At 25.5% G+C, this 23,607-nt stretch overlaps 2 protein-coding genes across 2 annotated transcripts; both read right to left on the bottom strand.

Moving 5' to 3' along the window:
• Positions 1-12,911: 12,911 nt before the first annotated feature.
• LOC113850204 (bax inhibitor 1-like) lies at positions 12,912-14,820 on the bottom strand. Its single transcript, XM_027480624.1, has 6 exons — positions 14,523-14,820; positions 14,271-14,414; positions 14,094-14,185; positions 13,510-13,696; positions 13,237-13,392; positions 12,912-13,148 (listed from the first exon to the last, which is right to left on the bottom strand). The coding sequence occupies exons 1-6, from the start codon at positions 14,628-14,630 to the stop codon at positions 13,098-13,100; spliced, it is 738 nt and encodes a 245-aa protein (XP_027336425.1). The 5' UTR covers positions 14,631-14,820; the 3' UTR covers positions 12,912-13,097.
• A 2,021-nt stretch (positions 14,821-16,841) lies between these two features.
• Positions 16,842-20,731, bottom strand: LOC113851394 (vesicle-associated protein 2-1-like). Its single transcript, XM_027481860.1, has 7 exons — positions 20,671-20,731; positions 19,275-19,345; positions 19,069-19,150; positions 18,500-18,615; positions 18,296-18,409; positions 17,752-17,826; positions 16,842-16,976 (listed from the first exon to the last, which is right to left on the bottom strand). Exons 1-7 carry the CDS (start codon positions 20,729-20,731, stop codon positions 16,842-16,844), a joined length of 654 nt encoding a protein of 217 aa, XP_027337661.1.
• Positions 20,732-23,607: the final 2,876 nt, after the last annotated feature.

Raw genomic sequence — 23,607 nt, 5'->3', positions numbered from 1 at the left:
ATTTCAAGAACGTGTAAGTTTTATCATGCTTTTTATACATTTTTTTTCTTTTTCATGTATATTAATATTTTGAATGAACATTTCATATATCAAATTAATCCCAAATGGCAAAAAAAGAAAAAATCTCTACCATTCTTTATCTTTTTTTTTTTTTTTCAAACCACACTACCTTCAACCACCCAAAAATTTATCTTTTTTTTTCATTCATTTTTTGTTTCATACTACCACTTCAAGCATTAAGACCTACTATCTCTTCACCCATTTCTCCATCCATCATCGTTCTCAAACACAAAACTTGTCATAAAAGCTTCTTTTCTACCCTTCCTCCTTTTTCTTCCTTTTTCTCGCATTAACTTCTACTACCCAAAAACATGGCTTCCATTAACTTTACTTCCACACTTTCATACTTTCATGGTCTCCCTTCTTTTCTTGGAGAAAAACATACCTCCTAATCCTAAAATCCTTCTTCTTTCAAATCTGAAAATTTTTAAATTTAAATTTTTTACTCTTTTTTATTTTTTACTTTTTTTAGTACAAATTTTTTATTTTTTTTCTCTTCTGATTTTTTTATTTAATTAATTCAATATATATTTTCCAGTTTTTATTTTTTATTTATCATTATTATTATTTTAATAATAATATTATTTATTATTATGATTATTAATTTGTTTAATGAATGAGTTATTATTATTATTTTTTTATTTTGTTAGCCTAATTTAGATAAAAAAGTTTTGATTTGAATTTATTTATTTATTTTAATTTTCTTAATATTATTTACTTTGCAATATTATATTTGAGTTATTTTTTTAATTTATTTCATTCTAACATTAACAATAAATATTTTTATTTTTTTTTATTTCATTGTTTATATCTTAATTATCATGTTGATTATTTATTCTTTAAGATTGTTATCTTTTATTTCATTTATTGTATATTTATAGAATATTAATGTGATTTAATTTTATATCTAAGATTACTTACTTTTATATTGTGAATAGTAAATTACTTCTTTTTTATATAATTAATTAATAAATAATAATATAATTACATCAATTTATAATAATAATGTATAACTTCTCTATTGTCATGTATTATAAATTAATAAAATTTATGTTTACCTACGTTGTCAAGACTTTATGCAACTTCAATTTATCATATGTTATCTTTAATTAATTGATTAATCATTTTAATAATAAATTAAGATATATTCCTCTTCTAAATACTAACTTACGATCAATCAACTAGTTTAAATTTAAATTATTTTATTAAAGAAATAATTTATAATGCTAATGTGTAACGACTCTACCTTTATGTATTATAAATTGTCAAAAACTTATTTGTACTAACGTTACCTTAGGTTTTATATAATATAAATCTATCAAATGAAGTTTTTAATCTTTTTATTAAATAAGTATCTTTTTTAATCAATTTAAATAAATTTTTTATTAAAATAAAATTAATTTCATAATTTAAAATTTCTTAAGTCATACTTCTAATTTTGATAAATTAAATAATTAAATATTTCTTTACTTATTTATACAAATTTATACAATATCGATATGTAATTTATATTGTCTTCAATTATCCAATAAATTACGAGGGATTTATGTATAGCTTACGCTATCTTAAATTCTCTTTTAATATGAATCTTCAAATTCAAACTTTTTCTCATTTACAAACTATAATATTTTTATTATTATTATTATTATTAATTTTTTTAACGATTTGTAATATAGTTGTGTGATCTTCTTTCACTTTTTGTATTGTTTCTCGTGGGCACATGTGTAACCGCGTTATCTTGTATCCTAAACATTATAATTTTATGAAAATAATTTTAATTTTAAAATAAATTTTCTTTTACTAAACTTAATTTTAATCAATCAATTTCGTAATTTTTTTATACAGAACTATGTGACTTTGAGTTCTCCATTGCACCTCAAAATAATTTTTAGAATAATTTTTTTTCTTTTAAGATACTAACTAATATTTTAATGAATAATTTTTCTTCTTCTAAAATAAAAATAAAAATAAATATTGTTTAGGGGTTAAGTAAATATTTTTTAAAATTAAAATAAATTTGTATAATTAAATTTAGGTAACCGTTTTGAAACGGACGTTGTATGGTGCTAATACCTTTCCTATACAAATGACTCCTGAATTTATTTTTTGTTTCAAAGATCATATTATTTTAAAGTTTTTCTAAAGTTTTTTTAAAATAAACTTTGATAGCGACTCCTCTAATTTTTAGAAAATTATTTCTGTTCTTAAAAAATATTTTTCTTAAATACGTTTTTGTCGTACCATTCTGTTGTTGACAATTTTTAAGGGTAGTAAATGGTGAGGACATCGATGGAGATAATGAGAAAAGGGTTAGCAACTAAAAAGAGTATAATTAAGATGAAATTGGATGATCATGTTTGGGAGTGTACCCTTAAACTTATATTATTTTGATTTTATTTTTTTTACCAATGTTTTATTCATTTAGCTATAAGCTATTTGGATAACACAACATTTAAATATATAAACTCAAATTTAAATATAATAATAAATTAATTTTAATTTATAATAAAAAAATTTCACATTTATAATTCATATTTTGTAGAATGATTATAAAGATGGTTCTCTAAAATGTTTTTCAAACACATCCATCGTAAATAACAATGTTTATTATAACAATGTTATTAGAATGTTTTGAACCACTATCTAAAATAATATACAATATTTTTTAATATTTTTTCCTGTAATATTTTAATTTATCTATGATGTGTATTATAATTCTCTCTCTAGTTTGGACATGCATTTCATGTTTAGACTTCTACATCAAGTCCTATTCCATCTCTCTCTTTTTATTGTCTAGGCTTATGTTTTTTTATAATTTTTAAAAAAAATGTCATAAGCATACTTATTTTATTAACTTTTTCTCTTGAATTAGATTTTGATATCATATTAAATTTTAAATGTTAACTCAATCTAGGATTTGAGGATGTAACCTAACACACTCCTTTTTCTTTTATTATTTTTAGTTTTTATTTATTATCACACACAACAGAATAATAAGAGAATATATAAGAAATGGATATAGAACAAAAATAATAAATAAAGAATGAAGAAAAAATAAATATACATAGAACAAAAACAAAAACAAAACATAAAAATGGAGACTAAGTTTTTTTTTTCAAGACTTTTTTAATTTGCAAGAAAATAAGATGATATTTTAGTGTCATTTCAATCTTATCTTCCTCCTTCATGTCATTTGAAATAATTAATCTATTATAGTATTATTTATTTTATAATAGACAAAACTTATATGCATTATCACAATTATTGTTGATCTTATTTTTTTAATTAAAAGTGAAATTTTATTTTAACAATGTGTGTGAAGTTTTAATATTAATATGTTGATATTTAATATTAGCCTTTGTTATACAAATTATTGCAGTAAAACTTTTAGTTTTGATTAAAAAAAGTACCAACAACACCTATAATATTATATTTATATTTTATCTGTTTATAATAACATGCTTTGACGGCATAATTTGCAGAAGAATACGCTCATTGTTGTTTTATTGGGATTGAATATTGAAATTTTTTTTCCCCACAATATGTTTGTTACCTTGCTTTCTAAATCTATGAGAAAAAGTATTATTTTCTCTTTTTTTATAAATGAATGGACACATTTAAATAATATAACTATAATATGTTATAAATATAATTTTTAAATCAATTATTATAAAATTAAAAATTGTTTAATATGTGAATGCATAATCAAATGATAGTATATACTATTAATATATTTTAATTAAATTTTAAATAATACTAATAATTATTATTATTATTGTTGTTTAGAATTTTTTTTACTGGTGGTTTGATAAATTGATTGTTAACTTGAAATTTCGTGTAACCTGTTGTTTGATTTTGACAAATCATTATATGGAAAAGATATCAGAGAAGTCGTAAAGTCTCATAAATTGTTTGTCTAACATCGTTATCGCATTCATTATTTTTAATAGAATGAATTATAGTATACGATGAAAACAAATTCATACATCATTAACAAAAATTTTCCCATAAAGAACATAAGAAATATAAAACAAAACTATCCATTAGTTTACTTATAGCAAAGGAAACGTGTTCCGACTAGGATGATGAAAAGGGCACGCTGAAAGATGTTTTCCTTATCTTCCAATATCACAAATCAATTTTTTTTTATACACTATCTAGCTCTGGCATACCCTTTCAAGGTTATTAATAAAATAAATTTTAATTTACTTTATAAATTCATGAACTCTTTGTAAAGTCGTAAATAATTTTTTATATTTTAAAAATTTTGCAATTGATTTTTTGAATTTAACAATTTTTATTAAGAATTTTTAGCCGTATAAAAGCTTAATTATAAATATTTAAATGATTTAAGAATAAGGTTAAATTAAAAGATGTAAATTTTAACAAAAACTTAGTCAGAAATATAATTGAAAAATGTAAAAGATAAAAATTAAATTATAAACTAATAAAATATAAAATAAATGGACAATCAACATAAAGTCTATGAGCCGTAAATAGGGACTTGGACCTTGTCCAATATCATCAAGAAATTGACATATATGTCGCAATAAATATTTATTTTATTGTTTGGCCTTCGTCTCGTCTCATCAGATGCCTTAGCGATGAAGCATTGGATTTTCACCGCACAACGTTTCACACAGAAGTAATCACTTTCCTTCCCATTATTTGGTTTTTAATTGTATACCCAACCTATATACGTATCAACTCGCATTAAACCTAAAGTGTGTATAGATAAATAAAGAGTTACTTCTAGATATATAAATTTAAATATTTATATTATTTTTAAAAAATTATAAAATTAGAGATTAATTAATTAATTTGTTAAATTATTTTTGTAATTATATATATTAAATTTTATATAATTTAGACATTTATAAATATATTAATTCAAAATTTGATATTTAACATTATATGATAAAATAAAGTAATATAATAAAATATTTATTCAATTTTTTTATAAAATTGATTTAGTTGCTAAAAAATGTTAAACTACTAATTAAATTGACTAATTTTGTTTTTATAAAAAGTTGAATAGTGTAAGTGTTATATATATATAGTTTACACGATTAGGCCCAATCCAGTAGAACTTTACTCAATGTAGTTTTGTCTAAATATTTTATTAAATGAAGGAGTCGTGTAAAGTTTTTAATAGAAGAAAGCAAAGAATCAAAGCATCTATTGACATCTCTTATGCGTAAATAGTTAACAGTTAAGAACCCACTTTATATTGAAATTACTTTATGGTTGCCATTAAATTTTATAGTTGTGACTCTCCCATATCCAAGTAATATAAAAGAATACCTTTATACTATCAAATAGGTTCTCATTTTTTATATTATTACTTTGCTAGAACACATACTAATTTAAATGTTATAAGTACGTCTATTTTCACCTTTTTCTTTTTACCAACATTACCTTCTATCTAAATAAATCTAATAAACCCTTGGGTCTTAAATATTTAGCTGAATTATTGTGTTTAATTTTATGCAACTACATCTAAATATACTTTTTACCATTGGTTTGTATTTTCATATAAATAATTCATGAATTCATGGGATAGGCATACAGCAAAGGTTGGACAAATAATGAAAGTTGAGTGGTGCATAATATTGTCTCGCTTGAAAACAACTAAAGGTGTGATTATTGATTTTCCTTTCATTATTGGTTTCATTTTTAATGGGAATTGCCAATCTGAAATTGATTGTTGGAATTTTCATGGATGTTAATAATTGAAGACACGTGCTTAAAAATATATATATAAGATTGTGTTGATATTGAATTGCATAGAGCTGGTTCATTTTCATTTCTTTCTGGGCTTCCGAGTCTATATTCACCCTAGAGAGCTTTATATCAGCATCTTTCATTTTTAGGTTTGCAAATAGGGACTACAATTTTGTAGAAGGATTCAGAGATTCTATATATCAGTTTGGAATAAGTATATAGTATAAATCATTTCGTACAACCACCAATTTTAGATATAAAATAGACATTTGGACATATGATATCTAATTTCTTTTACATGTAAGGATAGAGACAAAAATTCTACCAATAGAAATTTGGAATCAGGGATAGAGATTATTTTCCCCACCTTGCTAGTTTTACACACTACATAATATATTAATATTACGTATATTATTTTTATTTATTTTAATTGTATATTAAATGTAAAATATAATATAAAGATATTCAACAAACAAAATAAAACAATTGCAATACATATGTTGTCCTTAAATATTTTTTATAATTTTTTTTTCAACTTTTAATATAACTTCAAAGATTTCCACTGATATTTGTAGAGACTCAAAGATCGGAGACAGAAAAAAAAATAAATTAGCCATAATAAAAATTGAGGACAGAGCGAGCTTGAGGTGAGAGTTGAGGATTGCAGAACAGTGTCATAGCTTATTTGGATGCGTATTTTGTTCAATGCTTAAAGCATCCAAATCCAAATATATTATTTGATGCCTCATATAAGTTATACTATATATAAAGATTTATATTTACAGCTCAAGTTACATGATAGTACCATGTTTATTTTTCTGATAAAAAATGCTTTTATTTTTAAATTATTTTTATCAGTTTCCATAACAGTGTGAATATTTGCTTTCAATCAAATGAAATTAATATTAAAATTTTAAATTTAGTTGTTAATGTAGAAGAAAATAATCAATCAAGTATTATTGTTGTAAATTTAAATCATAAATTAAAGCAATATTTAAAATTTCAATAAAATATTAATATTTTAATATGCAATCATATTTTTTTTAAATAACAAAAATAACTTTAAAATAGTTTAAATGATACCGAAATTTGTTTTCAATTCAATCAAATAATTTCATCAAATATAATTATCTTCTGCACATATAATTCATCAAATATTTTATAATTTATAATCTAAATATATAATTGATTCACACAATTCTCTCATATATTATTTAGCCAACAGTTTAGGGTTTTTTTTTCCTTTAATTATTGTTCAATTCATAATTTTTTAAAACTTTTTTTCTTTGTCTTCTTTGTCTTTTTTTTTCTAAGTTAATTTTTTTATTCTCTTTCATTATTTAATAATATTTGCTTTAACGTATAAAACAAGCATTACATTTAATATTGTATACATTAAGATAAAAGTTTTAATTAAAAAATATAGTATTAAATAAATGTTTATGACAATCTCATAAGCTATATTATGTACACATAGTTGTATAATTTTAAAGAATTTAAATTCCATCCAATCATATATTATCACAATATAAAAACATTGTAAGTATAAAACTACATAATATATATATATATATATATATATATATATATATATATATATATATTAAAGTTGATATGTTATCTTTTCAATCTGAGCTTATTTCTCTTAACTTTTTTTATTATTAAATTTTACATAATAGTTTCTATTCCAACATTTTTCTAGCCATTAAATACTTATTGAAATTGAATGAAAATGACTTTGTTAAAGTTATCTACATTAGATACTAAATCATAACTATCTAAAGTTTTCCATATGGCATCTCACAACCTACTTTTTGATAACTTTTTGACAAAAAAAGATTCTTCCAACCTAAAGTTCAACACTCATCCAAACAACATCTTGCTCAAAGAAATAAAGATCCCACCAGGTGCTACTTGTGGTGGATCCAAAAAATCATTCCTTGCTACTTCCAATCATGTTGTCAACATGGGTCTTCTTTCAACAAAAACCTACGAAAGTCAAATAGGGTTCAACTAAATCAAAGTTTTGTTTCCAATTGAAAACCACAAAGAAACATTGACACAATTTAATTTTGGTTTTTCCAAAGAACTTGAGGAGCAAATGGAGATGGTTTCACATAAAAAGGTTGAAGAGGAGACGCAGATTTGTAATTGCCAGTATTGTTATTCTACTACTGATGCTAATTGTAATAAAAAAAAATATTAATATGGTCTTGCTATACAAAGGCAAACAGGTTAAAGACATAAACATCTACAAGGGTTTGAAGGTTTAATTCCTGCAAGGAGTTCTGTAATGCTTCCTGTTGACTCATCTAGACTGACTAGTTTTTTAAAGGTGTGATTGGGTTTGTAACTTGACTAAAATAGGGTTCTTCAAAGAACTTAAGGATCACTCAAAGAATCAATTCAGTAACCAAATCACAAATTATTGAAAATTTAGCAAAGGAAAGTGAAGTAAAGGAGACTCAACAGCAAATTAATAAATCAGAAAAAACTATAAAATCAGAAAGTATTAAACGAGTAGTAAATCAGCAAGAATAGGTATAAACTTGATACTAAGGTAAATAATTTATGAAAAAAAGAGACAAGGTTGGGTCTTTTTTTTTTATTACATGTTAGGCTTCTCGCTTGATGTTTTATTAATCTATTTTCATCTTTATCAAAATGTTGTTGCAAAATGAATTGTCACAAAATCTTTTTTTTTTTTCTGTCAAAACTAATCTATGCAAGTAGGTATAGAGTGTTGCTTTCCTTCTCTTTTTGGGCTCTTTTTATAGACCCATAAAAAATTGACGAATTTTGGTTCACCTGAAAAATTATCACCATATTAAAGCTCATTAAAAAAATTTCAAAATCTTAACAAAATTGAACTATTTTACCTATGACTAGTGAGAGGAAGAATTAGAAAAGTTCAAAATCGAATTAAATTATTATTGGATTTTCAAAAATGTCAAAACTAATATATATGTATGTATTATTGGAATTCAATTCAATTCAATTTTTAATTCCTACGACAAAATTGAATCAAACTAAATTGAGTTGAGCCTATAATATGCTTATATTTTTATTTTATTATATATAATATTAATTATTTATATCATTATTTTCTTGAATATATAATTTTTTATTTTTTAATTCTTAAACTCTTTTATGAATTATTTTAATTTTAATATTATATTAAAATTAAACTGAACTCCATATTATTTTCATATTCAATTCTAAGAAATTTTAACACCCTAAGAACAAGCGGTGATTGTAAAACTTCCAAAGTAGCGGCATCAAACCAAGTGGATATTTTGTTCTACTCTTTTTTAAAAAAATTAACAATTTATTAAAAATTATTGTTTTTTGGAATTTGGACAAATGCTAATCCATTACGAGTATTTGGGTTGAGAAACAAAAAAAATATATTAAAAATACTATTAAATACATATTTACTCTAGTTTTTTTTTTTATAAAAAAAGAAAAGAAAAATAGAAACATATTAACTGTAGTTACATAATCATTATACTTTTTAATGTATTTTTAAAATTATTTTTCATTTTTTAGTTCTTTTTAAACAAGGATTAACAGAACTTTTAAATTTGAGTTCAACCAAATACGTTACAGTCCAGTTAATTATTCTGTCAAGCATCTTCGTAGCATGGATATATACATCTAACAAATCTTCTAAGAAAAAAATTATGGAAACTCTAAAACTTAACCAATTAAATATTTTTCATAGGTGAATTAATGAAAAATAATATTTAAAAGTTTAAAACTATACAATAACCCTATAATTAATATTATAAACCCTAAACCTAAAGATTTTGTCTCAGAATTTGTAGGGGAAAAAATAGTTTGAACGATAATGGAGAAAAGGAAGAGGAATGTGAATTAATACAAAATTGTTTAATACGAGAGAATTTAAAAATATAAAATTAAAAGAATTTTAAGAGATTATAAAATCTTTCTTTTTTTTCATTTAAAAACAAAAAAAAATTATTACATAAATTTTTATTTCTCACTTAAAAAATTAACTCTTCAACAAAACCTAATATTATTATAACAAAATAATTGAATTAAAACCTGGGCCCTTGTGCGAAAATAATTTCAAGGTTTGTCTTGAAAACTTATTCAAGTTGCAAAAGAATAATCATCTGGTACGAGGTTGGAAATTTGAAACCTTTATTCGGAAAAATTGCAACAAATAAGCAAATACAAGCCCCCAAGTGTAGATATTCAGTTTAGATTAGAGAAAACACACTAGATTAGGTTCAACCCGTCTAATCAACGTCACAAGATTTAGTTTATCTTTTTCAATGTAAACAAATGAGTTGTGACTCTATCAACAACCTTCTTTTGAAAAAAAATTATCTCATCTCAAAGTTAGTTTAAAAAATTCTTCTTAGATGCTATAAAATGCTCAATTTCTGCCTTCCATTCATGAATTTAAGAGTTATACTATTGATTTACTTTACACTTTTTCTCATGGTGAAGATGTGAAAAAATAAAAATCATAGAATTTAGATATAATTAATTTTTTACTTCTAATTAAAAGTTAAAACATAATTATCGTATTTAACTTTAGAGTTTAGCAAATTTTGAAATGAATCTTGTCCTGTAAATTTATTTTTGTAATTACAATTACAAAATGGTTTATCAAATATAAAAAAAATATATCATAAATTATATGTCAAACTGAATTCACATGTTTAATCTGTATTAAATGAATCGTACAATAAAGGCACTAAAATCCTTCAAATTGAGTAGGTAATTTATAAATCACTTTTTTTTAATCAAATCCGTATATGTACCCATAATGATGTTAATTATGGAACATTTTCAAGAGTTTGAAATCCTGAATGATCTAGTCCTCGGAAACCCTGGCCAAGTAGAAACTCTTGAACGAATGTAATGCTTAGAAAAGGCTGTTAAAACAAACCCTTCAACAATGATGCATGATAATTTAGGTTTTTTTCTTTTTTAATTTTGGTATTCTATTTGGTTTAATACGAAAAAAATTTAAGATTTTTTTAAAATTTTTCCATCTAGTTTAATGTAGATCCGACCTAAATCGCGCATCTAGATGTGGTAAATTAATTTACTATTAAATTTTTTTTATATATACAAAAACTCAAACTTAAAAATTTACTTAAACGATGTCACTTGTTACTTGAACTAACTTTCGTTGGTAAATAATTTAGGTTTAATATTAAGCAAGACTTTTGTTACCATTTATCATCATATTTATAAGTAGCAGTAAAATATATGGATGTTTCATTTTTAAATCTTCTATTTTACTATAAATAATTATATAATTTTTATGAGAAATTACACATAAAAAATTAATGTGTTTTTAATATATATTCAACAAATTTTTATGCATTATATAATATTATCAAATTAAGGATTTGGATAGTTTAAGCATCCCATACAAGTAATAAATTTGTATTGCAAAATAACACATCCATTTAAAATTGTGTGAGTGTAATAATTATTTTTAAAATTTAAATTTTACTTTTGTTAGTTGGTTAAAGTCGGTCCATAAAATTGAAGTTAACATTTATTTAAAATTAAAATAAGTGTTTGAATAAAAAAATAAAATTATATTACATGAATTTTATAAATTTTTAAAAGAGTAAATACTTTTATTATAATAAATATATTTATCATATTAAATAGGACAAAATTAAACAGAAAATTTTTTAAATTTAAGAAAAAATTATAAAAATCAAATAGATAGAACTAAAAAAAATGTAGGATAAATGATATGGAGCAACTAAGAAAATAATAGCCCTTCATTTAAAACACTTTCACACAAAACTCTATATGTGTTGTATAATATTTCACTATTTTAGTTGAAAAGTGATGTATTTTTTTTTTTTGTCAATACTCTAAATTTATCAACATGCACTTTTCATATTATATGTATATAAGGTACAATTTTAATATTTTTTTAAAATTTAAAATTTATAAATTGTTTTAAAAATTAAATTTGTGATTTCATATTAGAAAACATAAATATAATATGAAACTACTAAAATTTTCAAATGTTTAACGATTGAATTTTTATTTAATATTAAAAAGTCGACTATCATATATAAAAAATATAAAAAATTTAACAACTATATATTTGTATATATATATATATATATATATATATATATATATATATATATACATATATATTTTAAAAAGTAAGTAAGTTACACTCTTAATGTTAAAAAAAATTATCCAAAAATAATGTTGTAACGTGTGAAAAAGAATAAATTTATAAGTTACCTCAAATATCTCTCTAACTTTATCATTAAGGTATATGCTCTAACCTTTTCTTTCACCTAAAGTTAGGTTTGAATTTAAAGGAAAAAATAAAATGAAATAGAGTAGGAAAAATTATACTATGCAAAACTACTTGTAATTTCATCTTATGAAAAAGGTAAGAATAGAGTGGAATGGGGAAAAGAAATCATTTTAAAACTCTATGAAATATCTTACATTTTATTTTATATCTTACATTTTCTTCCCTTCTAATTTGGACAATAAAATGAAATAAGTCTTTTTCTCCTTTCTACCATTAAATTTAAAGTATCTATACAACAAAATTATAAATTTCGTTTATTTCTTTCTATTTCATTTCACTATCCACAGAATATTCCAACATATTCTCAATGCTTCATTATTAAATAAATATTTTTTAAAAATGTCAAAAATACAATAAAAATTATATTTTTTATTAAAAATTACAGAATTTAAATAATTTTATAATATTAAATACTGGAATCAATAAAAGAATCAACCCATGTTATTTAGTGAAACGTGGAATTTCGCTCGTTAATTAAAAAAAATTACTAAAAAAATACAAAGATTGTTAGTAATCCTCAACTAAAACTTCTGTTCAATTTTTTTCTTTCTCTTGCTTCGGTCGACCTGTTGTTAAAATAAAGTCCATTGAAACATCTTGAGAGGGCTAAGCCTAACGACTCAAAATATCGCATCGGTACCACTTCACTTAATAACACTTTCTACCACTATAGCGTTACGTTATGCAGACTACAGAGTAACTAAACACGCGCAAGCATAAAATCGAGAAATAGAGTAGACTAAAGGCTTCATTCACATGCTGCGTAAACAAAAGATGTAACAGACTATAAACGATTGATTACTGCTTATTAGAAAATAGTTAATCGAGATATTCAGAAGAAATCCTGACATTTACCACTAAAGTGTACAACTTAACTACACGTGAGGATAAACAACTTTATAAACAGCTAACAATGTTGCCTCCACAAACTAAATTACTGAAGAGAAGCCCGAGCCAGTGAGTCAGATTATTAATCTCTCCTCTTCTTCTTCTTCTCATTTCTCTCAACTGAATTCTTCAACTGTGAATGAATAATAAAAAAGTCAAATACCAATTCATCGTGAGAAAAACTGAAGAATCCTGAAAAGCTATTCTCGAATCCAACTCACCATTATAATAAGAATCCGCACAAAAATTGCAGCCAAGTCAGTGAATAGTGTCAATGCATGCTTCACATAATCCAGGTCGCCAAAGTGAGCCCTCTCAATAATTTCTTGGGTATCTACTATAACGTAGCCTACAAATACCAAAAGCCCAAAGTACAACTACAGAAATTGCAAATAAGACCCGTGTAAGATATCTTATAGCATATAACATTACAAAATATATACCCATAATACAAGGGATTTTTTTCCAGGGAAAATAATAGCATTGTCACATACCTCAAACTTAAAGAGCGCTATTGGGCCTCCAAAAACAGAGGAAGCAAAGTGCAGCCACAGAAGAATGGAAATCCCAGAAGAAAGCAAGCCACCAAGGTAGAGATACTCCCTCCGCCTTGCTACTAAAGCTGCCGCTGAGAAACAAGCAAAAGCCAGAGAAGTTCCCACAAATGCGCTGAAGATAAGGCTTGAAAATTGAACAAAAAATGTCAGAATATCATCTAAAACTCAAAATTAGCATAAGGAGCCACCTTCCATATGTCACAAAGCAGATTCAAAACAATTTTTTGCAGTTATTTGTATCAATGAATCCTTAAATAATGATGATAATAACAAACACTTGTAGATTAATAACTATGCTTGCATGAAAAAGAGAGAGAGAGAGAAACACATTTAGAGCAACACTTTCTCCTCTCTCTCATTCCAATAAGGAAGATGCGCGCGTTTGGCATAGAACTTATGATTAAGAATAACACAACTCATGACATACCATTTATTCAAATTCAAATCATATGCAGTCAATAAGTCCAAATAAACTCCACAATCAAAAGGCATAATCGTAATTAAGGAAAATAGATGCATACCTAGGATCAATTGCGATGGCCAAATCAATCAAAGGTCCAATGGAAGCGCCCTGAAACAGGGCCAAAGCCATCAACAGAAACACCCTCTTTTGCTGCAAAACCACAAAACAAGGAGTGAGAAAGACAATACAGAAGGCTTACAAAGAGAAACAAAAGGGGGGAAACTCCTGTTCATACCTCTTCAAAAGGAGGAGTTGAGAGCAACCAAATAACGCTTCCAATGGAAGCCACAGTAGTGAGAAAACCTCCAATGTTCCACAGCACATGAAGAAAGGCTCCAACAGCAGCAGCAACCACAGCGCAACATAGTGTAAAATAAACCTGCCATTAATCACCAACATAACCAAGTTGAAATTGTTGAAAACCCAATAGTCCGTTATGTAATTGTAATGTTGTGGGTTAAATAATAATTATTAAAAGATGAATTACTCGCGTGATGTGCTTCTGAACGAGGGGAGAAATCTGACGGAAGTTCTTGAGAGAATCAGAACTCCAGCGGGTTCTCGAAGACGATTGGGAACCGAAGAACGCGTCCATTGATACAAGCAAATGCAAAACGCAAAACGCAAATTAATTGTTTGAGAAGAGTTAGGAGCGGGATAGTATATATAGTTGAATTTGACAAAAAGTTCTAGTTCTCTCCAGAATGGACGACGCGTCGTCTTTTATCACGTGATAAGTTCTCAAATCCGTATCAACTAATCTTCGTCTTAAGTGCCGATTGTTTCTCCGCTGAGATAAACAAATATAAGTTGTTAAAAATTAACAACTGGTGATAAGAAGTATTTTTAATCTTTTTATTTTTATTTTTTTAAACAAATTGGAATCGATTTTCAAAGCTTAAAATGCTTATCCAATCACATCCTATTTCCACCTTATCTGGTTTAAAATTTTAAAATTAATTTTTATACTTTTGTTAAAAAAATATTTCTGTATCTATTATTTATAAGAGAAATATTTATATATTATATTTTATAAATTATTGTTGCTTCCAACTTTTTATAAAATTAACTTCTTTTACGACTTTTAAGAATTATAATAAATTTTTAAATTTAAATTTTTAAAATGACTTTTGTGAGTATTATTTTTCATTTAACCTTTTTAATTTTTAAATTCAAATGTGGTAAGTTTTTTATTTTATATTTATTCTTTATTGTTACTGTATATGTTTCGATTTTTTAAAAATAGGAAGATATTAATATATAATTCAAAAACACTATGTAACTTTGTTGCAATAAAATAAATAAATATCTTATAAATTCTCAACCGTTTTACATTTTACTAAATTATATTAAGGCAAGAATTTATGTTTATTATAATTCCTTAGTAACAGTGTTTAATAATAAATAATAATGTAACAATCATGTTAGTAAGAACAAAAGAAGTAAATCTATTTTATACCCAAAAAGTAACCACAGGCAATACAAGCAAGAGGAGTGACAAATTTTTTGTATGAGTATTTAAATATATAACAGACACATTTGTTTATCATTTAATGACTCATTCTTAGCAACTGTACTTTGTCATTATTTACAAGTAGTAGATTTTTTTTTTTTGGTGTATTTTATTTTGTTCTTTTATTTTATATAGTTTGATGAAAAGGGTATGACTCAAGATTTGACAATTCTATAAAAATGGTAAAATTTGATAAGAAAAAAAAATGGTAATATGTTGATAAAAAAAATTATTTGTTCCATTTTTTTAGTCTCATTGAGCGTTTTATCATGTTATTTTAGGATAATTTATTTGAAAATTTTGTCTCTTTCCTATGAATTTAAGTGTTCATTTTATATATTTTTCTTTAATTCACTTTTTTATTCTTATTTTTTATTACACAATAGTTTATGAAATTTACTTTATTTTTTTCTTAAATATTTTATTTTATGGTTGAGAATAATACTTCTAATCCAAAACTTCATGGATTAAAAGAAGTGAAAAGTAAATAAAACTAAAACTTTATTTGTATTGGTGAGTTTGTTGTTCATTGTCATTATCTTTTTGACTTTATCGTGTTCCTTCGTGTATTTATTTTATTTTATTTTTTAAACTTTATTTAAGTACACTTTAGAGGTGAACAACAATCAGTCATATATGTATATTATTTTTTTTATTTTGTATTTGTTGCTTATTATTGTTATTTGTTGTTGTTATGTATGTTTAGGTTTTTCAAAGAATAAGTGGGATATTAATTTGCAATCCAAATAACTACTTTCAGTTGTTTCTCAACTAAGCTTTATAAATTTCAATTTTTAAATTGTTTTAAAATGTATATAATATAATTTAAATAACCGACTGTATAAATAACTTTTATACCATCATTCAAAAATTAATTATTATGTTAGCAAGGATTGATAACTTTTGTGATAATTAATATAAAAATTATATTTATAATATATTTTAATTAGTTAAATATATAAAATTTATTTTGAAAAATAATCAAACAACTCTTATATTTTTAAATCGATGCTTTTTATATCAATTTTTATTATTTTTTCTATTATCACTTTCTTCTTTTTCTTCCATTAATCACATAACTTATCCAAAATGAGTTGACAGGTCAGCTCCCAAATGGAAAATGCAAAATATTTCGTACCATCCACCAAATCTTAAGATAGAAGAGATAAAAGTTTTAGTAGAATAGTAGGTTTGATGCCTTAGCGGGTCTTTGTTATTATCCAATCCATTCAAACACAAAACAAAACTTTACAGTGAATTATAACGTAAGGGTCAGCATTCTGAACAGTATGATCATTCTGTAGGTGGTGAAGACAATGAAAGTTTCAAAAGCAAACCAAACAATAATCCAATGAGACCCACGAACATGGCAAAAGTGAAGGAAAACCCTGGATCGCTTCTACGATTTCTTCGCCTTTTCAGCATATCCTACTCATATCAAGATGGATCAGATTTATAAATATTTTTGCAAGAGTTGATCTCAATAAATAAATAAATAAATAAACTCATGCATATGTACTATATGTTGAGAGATGAAATAAAAAAGAAAAAAAAAGAAGGTAAATATTTAGACATTTAACTGTTATTCCCTTCATGACCAATTTTAGTGTAAGAATATATTTTCTTAAACCAGTAAAAATTATTATTTTCTTAAAGCTAATCCAAACACGCATTATGTATACGTATGCCACAAATTTCCGTCAATGTCTCCTTGGTTAAGAGTAAGAAAGGTAACACCATTGAGGTTTTCATTAGCTATAGAATAAAAATACCAGCTTAATAAACACTCCATAACGAAAATGACATTAAAAAAGTCAGGTTTACAAAGAAATAATATAAGTACTCTCTATAATAGTAAAGTAAACATGGCATAAAAATTAAAATCACATTGATATTTTATCTTTCGTCTCTTTCATTACCATTGATAAAATATGTAATAATATATCTTTGACAGTAAACTTCTATATCAAATATTGACTCAAACCTTATTGTTATGAAGTAATGCAAGAATAATAAATGCTCGCAAAATATTTTATGATATTCTTTTTATAAAATTGTTTTATCATTAATTAGGTGAATGTTGACCTAGAATTTTTAATGAAACTCGCAGAAAATTCATTAATTGATAAAGAATGTGTTAAACCAGAGAATATCAAAGAATATGTTAGTATGTGGCATTGAGGAAATAATGTAGTTTAAGTACCAGTTCTTGTTGCAGTTGCCGTGTTTGTCTAACAGTGGCATCTCTTTCCTCCTTCAGGCGCTGTATGATTTGACTCTTAAAAAAAAACATTATTTCAGTTAAGAATCAATGCTTAACCAAAGAGGTGAGTAATGTTATTTTAATATTTTTACATAACACACTCACAACAGAGTTTACATAACAATAGTGATGGAAAGAGAGCAGAGAGAAGTGTGAGATAAGTGAGATGATTCTAGATTGAGATAAAAAGAAAAAACAATAAGGTCTTATTAACTATTGTGCTAAAAGTATTGATATAAGAATTAAGAAAAAGTAAGTTTTGATTCTTTAACGAGTTTGAACATGGGGGATTAAATGCTACAGTGCAGGAAATGGTTCATAGTGAAGCAAAAGATGTAAAAAGATGACGAATCACATCCATACTTTCTAAATTTACTATACGATTCCTAACTATATATATATGGCAAACTACACAAAATTATCCGGTATAAAAATAAAACTTCAAACTGATTCAACAAAGGGAGGGTGAACGAGAGCAACTCACTTGCGTGGAGTTCATTACAGTATCATCTTCTGTGCTTCCGTGGGGTGAGGTAGGCGAGATATATACCACTCTTAGTTTCAATTCCTCTATTGACTTTCCACTGTCCTTATTAAACTGCAAGCCAAAATATGCAATGATGTTGATCATTTTTTAAAAAAAAAAATTAGAACTGATCCTACAAAACGACAGTGCTGACTCTCTTACAGTATCTGGTGGAAGCTCATCAACGTCAGTGTTTGGACTCACTATGATAGTCTGCAAGAGAAACTTATCTTTGCATTGCATGTCTTGAGGGTATTCTTGTTGGGCTTGGAGGGTGACTGCACAACACAAACAAGAGTATTGATAGATGCTACACACGCACACACATACATTTTCGTTTCTTATAAAAACTTCTTTAAAACTTTAACCAAACTGGGTTTTAGCATACTCTTCCTAATTCTTAATTACATGGAAAATAATTCCATCTTTGTGACCTTCGATTGGTTGTAGTTATCAGGCTTCATAGATCAAAGTTCACCAGTTTAATTAATTTTTCTTTCTCCTCCTACTCATGTCTAATATGAAAATGAAAAACATTTTCCAATTTATGGCTCTTTGATGGGCATTCAGTTATTTGTTTTATGCAAATCTCCTGAACGGAATACAGAAACCCTTTGTTAAGCTGTCTTTAGTTGTCCAACATTTCAAATTATCAAAGATCTGATCCTAGTTTTTCCCCCCCAAATTATTAAAGTAACTAAAATTGCTTGGGCAATAGTAACAAGAAGCACCTCTTATGATACACGAATCCCATGGATGTATAACACCAGTATTAGGTCGTACAAAGTACTTCTTTGGTGAAGTGGTTTTGACCTGACAAAAAGTTAAATAAGATAACACTTGAATAAAATGCAGTCCGAATATACTAAATATTAGCTGGAGAAAAGCATATCCAAAAACATTGCCTTTGTTAATATATGGGGAGTCAATAGAGTACCTTAAAGGCAACGTAGTGCTCTGTGTTATTCAGGACTTTAAGATCGCAAAATGTTTGCTTCTCCAACTCAACTGTTTTACATGAACATAATTAGCATAACCGAACAAGAATTCAAATTTCTGCTTTATATACACTAACTGAAATTTGTAAGCATTACGATTAATATTATTATTATTAGTGTATATGGTTTTCCTATTTGATATACCAAATAGGGAAAACCACAGTGCAATCTTGAAACAGAGAGAAACAGAGATGCTCCTTATTCTCTGAGAATTCCCAAATACAAATGCACAAAACCAATCCAACTTCAATGGGTAAAGAAACGCCGGTAGAATTACATGTTTAACCTCGATATTTTTATTTACACTCGTTTCACTGTTTAAATTTCTGCCATATGCAAGCATGTCTCCTTTTGTCAGCATCCAATCACTTCAAAATCCTTGTTTTTGGTTAAAAAAATTGAAGGACTCGATATCTAGACAAACATCAGTTATTAACAATATATGATATTATGAAAAATGACTAGGTACTAACAACTGCAATACTTCTACGCTACCCTTACCCCCAAAACTTTGTGTGCCAGTTAGTTCGACGTGTTGCTAGCTAATTCGTTCTACCTTGGGTTGCACAAAAAATTATACTGCCTTTTTTAAGGATACTTTTTAACATTTTTTTAATGTACTTTTTATTATTAATTATTTTTTTATAGATTACAAAATATCAAGACTGTATTGTTAGTATTTTTTTTTCATTCAAATTTATTGTTTAGTTATAAACATATTATTCGTCAAAATAATACTAAAAGTAATTTTTTTTATTGAAATACATATTTGAGTATATATGATATTCAGTTATAAATTAGTTCTTGTATTAAAAAAACATATATTTTATTCTTTTTATAAGAATGTTTCATTATGTTTAAATTGTAACCTTTATAGTAAAAGTTACTATTCATTAAGTTACATTTTTTAAAAGGTTTTATATTTTTAAATATAAATAAAACATAATGAAGAACTGGTACATAGAATAAAATATAAATATTATTAAATATAAAACTAATTCATAAATAAATATAAACTAAAAGAATTAAATTAATATTTTATCCTTAATTTTTTTTAACTAGAAGCAAAACCGATCACTTCATCATACCTATACGGTAATTAATTTGAACACACAACCCTGGCTGTAACCCTTACCAAAATTATAATATTTCCGAACAGCATTCGTAAAGGGAAAAGAGAGATTATATAGAAAACAAGAATGCTCTCAGACAAAATTGCACTTGGGTTATCAACCCTTGGTGACATGAAGTGATTATTATTATTTAAATTGGAAAATGGTTGGAACAAGAGAATAATGAAAAGAAAAGAGAAGAGCGATAGGGTGCATTACAGACATTGGAAGCGGAGCTCATCAGGATTAACTGTTATCAACGAATTTGCAACAGAAGCAGTCATGACGAAGAGATCAAGCTTGCAGCAATCACCAATCAGTTGGCACCAACATCAACATCGACATCGACATCAACGTCAACATGCACAAAACACAATACCCACGTGAGAGGCAAAAGGGTGCGTGACGAGAGAGAGAGAGAGAGAGAGAATAGAGAAATGGAATTGGGATCACAATTTGCGGTGGAACGAGGAGCACGGGGCACCAAATAATGCAAAAATAAATAAATAAATAAATAAAATAATTCCAAGTTTGTAGCCACAGAGATCGCTTGGTCAGAACAAAAAACCTCGTATTTACTGAGTACAAATGCTTCTGTGTTTGTTTCCGGTTTTTGCAGAGAACGAGAGGGTTTGGTGCGGTGTTGGGTTGCGCACCCCGACCTCTCTCCAATGGGTATGACAGAACAGAACAATGAGAGAGAGAACTCATGACACGTGTCCAATGGAGGTAACTTTTACGTCCGGTCATAAGTGCGACTTTAGATTTATATGACGTGTCACTCAGACACCCGGTCCTACGTGGCATGAATCATGCGTATTTCATCATCATTATTATTATTTTAATGATATTCTAAGAATATTTTTTAAATTATATTGAGAATTTGCTAGTTATTAAATGAAAATATCAAATGCATTTTACATATTTAACATATTAAATGTATTTTTAATTTATAAAATGTTCACAACAATAAAATTATTATTAAAAATATGAACGTCACTCTCTAATTATTATTGGAGGGGTATTATTACGGTAAGCTCAAATACTAAACAAGAATAAATTAGATTTAAGATTCCACGTTTCTGTTACATGGAGCTTTCAATGTTATTTTTCCTTTTCTTGATGCGTAATCCACTCGAAATGATTGGCAGTATCAACATTCCAACCAAATACTTTTGATTAAAGTGAAAGCGGAAGCAAAAATAAAAATAAAAATAAAAATGGACGCCACTAGAATTAAAGTATACAGTGTGTATACTCGTTTGGACGCCAATAGATGGAGTTGTTTAGTAAATTGTTTATTTTAATGATTACTGTTTTAAAACAAATCATAAGAATTTACAAATTACAAATTTAATATATTAAATTATATAATGATTTGAATATATTACTAATACAAATTGACCATTTATTATTATTTTATTATATGTTCTTATATACATACTAAAACCAAAAAAAGTTACTCATCAATATAGTTGAATTGAATGGCTTTAATCTTTAAATTTTAAGTGTGGTAATTTTATCTTAAATAACAGGTTTTGCTTTCTTTTAAAATTATTATTTTTAAATAATTATAAAAACATCATATCATTTTATCTATAAATATTTTAAAAAATTATATTTTAATGATTTCTTATGAAAAATAAAATTAAATGGTATTAATTATTTTTTTTATAAATATATGAAAAAAAAACCCTTGTGTGTATCAACTATATATTTTTTTAATCTTTATGGTGCGTCTAAATTTGGTGAAATGTGAATAAACTTAAACAAAATTTTTGAAATAAATTCTCATTCTAGTCTCTAGAAAACATCAATCCTTTAATTTAATTCATGATTTTATAAAATTTTAACTTTAATTACTAATTTTAAAAATGAAATTTAATTTTGTTTTTTTGTAGAAAAATTACACGAAAGACAAAATAAAGAAAAAATAAGGGATATTTTACAAATTAAATTAATTAAAAATTTCGTTTGATAAAAAACTAAAATAATTGAAGCTTATCTTCTCAAGACCAAAAATAAGAATTTACTTAAAAACACTTACATCGATCCTCATTTCAAGATTTGAAAAGCTATAAGAATTGTGAGAATCTTTAAGCTTGAAAAAAAAACTATTAGGCTAATTTTCCGTGCCATACATATTTTCATAATTCATTCAATATTTATTAAAACAAAATTTGAAAATAAAATATCATCTATAATCTTTTTTAATATGATCCTAGCAATAATTTAATCTAAAAAGTAATTTTATATGATAAAATCTACCCTGATTTGATCTACCACAGTTGATTCATCAATTCAAACTAAACCTTAAAAGAAATAAATTCACATAATAATTCTTTACAAACAAATTTAACTGAATGCCACATAAATCTTGGTTTAATTACCTACATTTCATATGCATAGAGAATCATTGTCCAAATAGACATTTCACATAAATGATTATCTGATTTCAGTGATTAATGTCTCATATGCGTGTAGGGGGAAAAAATCATACAAATGGATGACAAAAATCAATTAAATTGGTGAAAAAAATTACGTAAATAGAATTTTTTTCAGAAGGGAAAAAAATAAAAACCATATTCATGGACTAAAAACTGAGTGTAAAATATTATCCAAAATCATAACGAAACTAGTGTAAATGTGTGTTTGAGAAGAAACCTAAGTTTACATGTTAATCTTCAAAGTTATTTTGTGCAATCCTTTTGTTTAAATATTGATTATCTAGTCTTTTTATTTATTCCTATCAAGTTTTCACTGGCAGCAAAACTTTATGGAGATAAAACCGATCATTAACAACAATTAGCCCAAAGTTATGTCATTTTAATTGGAGGCCCTAATTGGTGTGGTACATTATCTATCTAGCTCCGAAGCACGGGTATGCCAAAATAGGAGATGTATTGGTACCAAATATCCGGTACTAGTACTTGTTGGGTATGTACCCGGTACGTACCGAAAAATATTTTCAAAAAAAAAAAAAGGTACATTGTGGGTACATATTAGGTATATTTTTGATACATGTATCTATTAAAAAAATGTCATTTTTTAATTATTAATACTCTGCTTTTTCAGTTTCTTCTTTTTATGTCTTTGTGCGCTAAATCTCAAATCCGAACACAGCTGGTGGAGGCAACGCAAACTTCCTCTTTTCATCTCA

The sequence above is a fragment of the Abrus precatorius genome, unplaced genomic scaffold (assembly GCF_003935025.1).
Source record: "Abrus precatorius isolate BTA unplaced genomic scaffold, Abrus_2018 Scaffold9, whole genome shotgun sequence".
NCBI lineage: Eukaryota > Viridiplantae > Streptophyta > Magnoliopsida > Fabales > Fabaceae > Abrus > Abrus precatorius.
The sequence above is the reverse complement of the archived record's forward strand: the minus strand, read 5'-3'. Positions and strand labels throughout refer to the sequence as shown.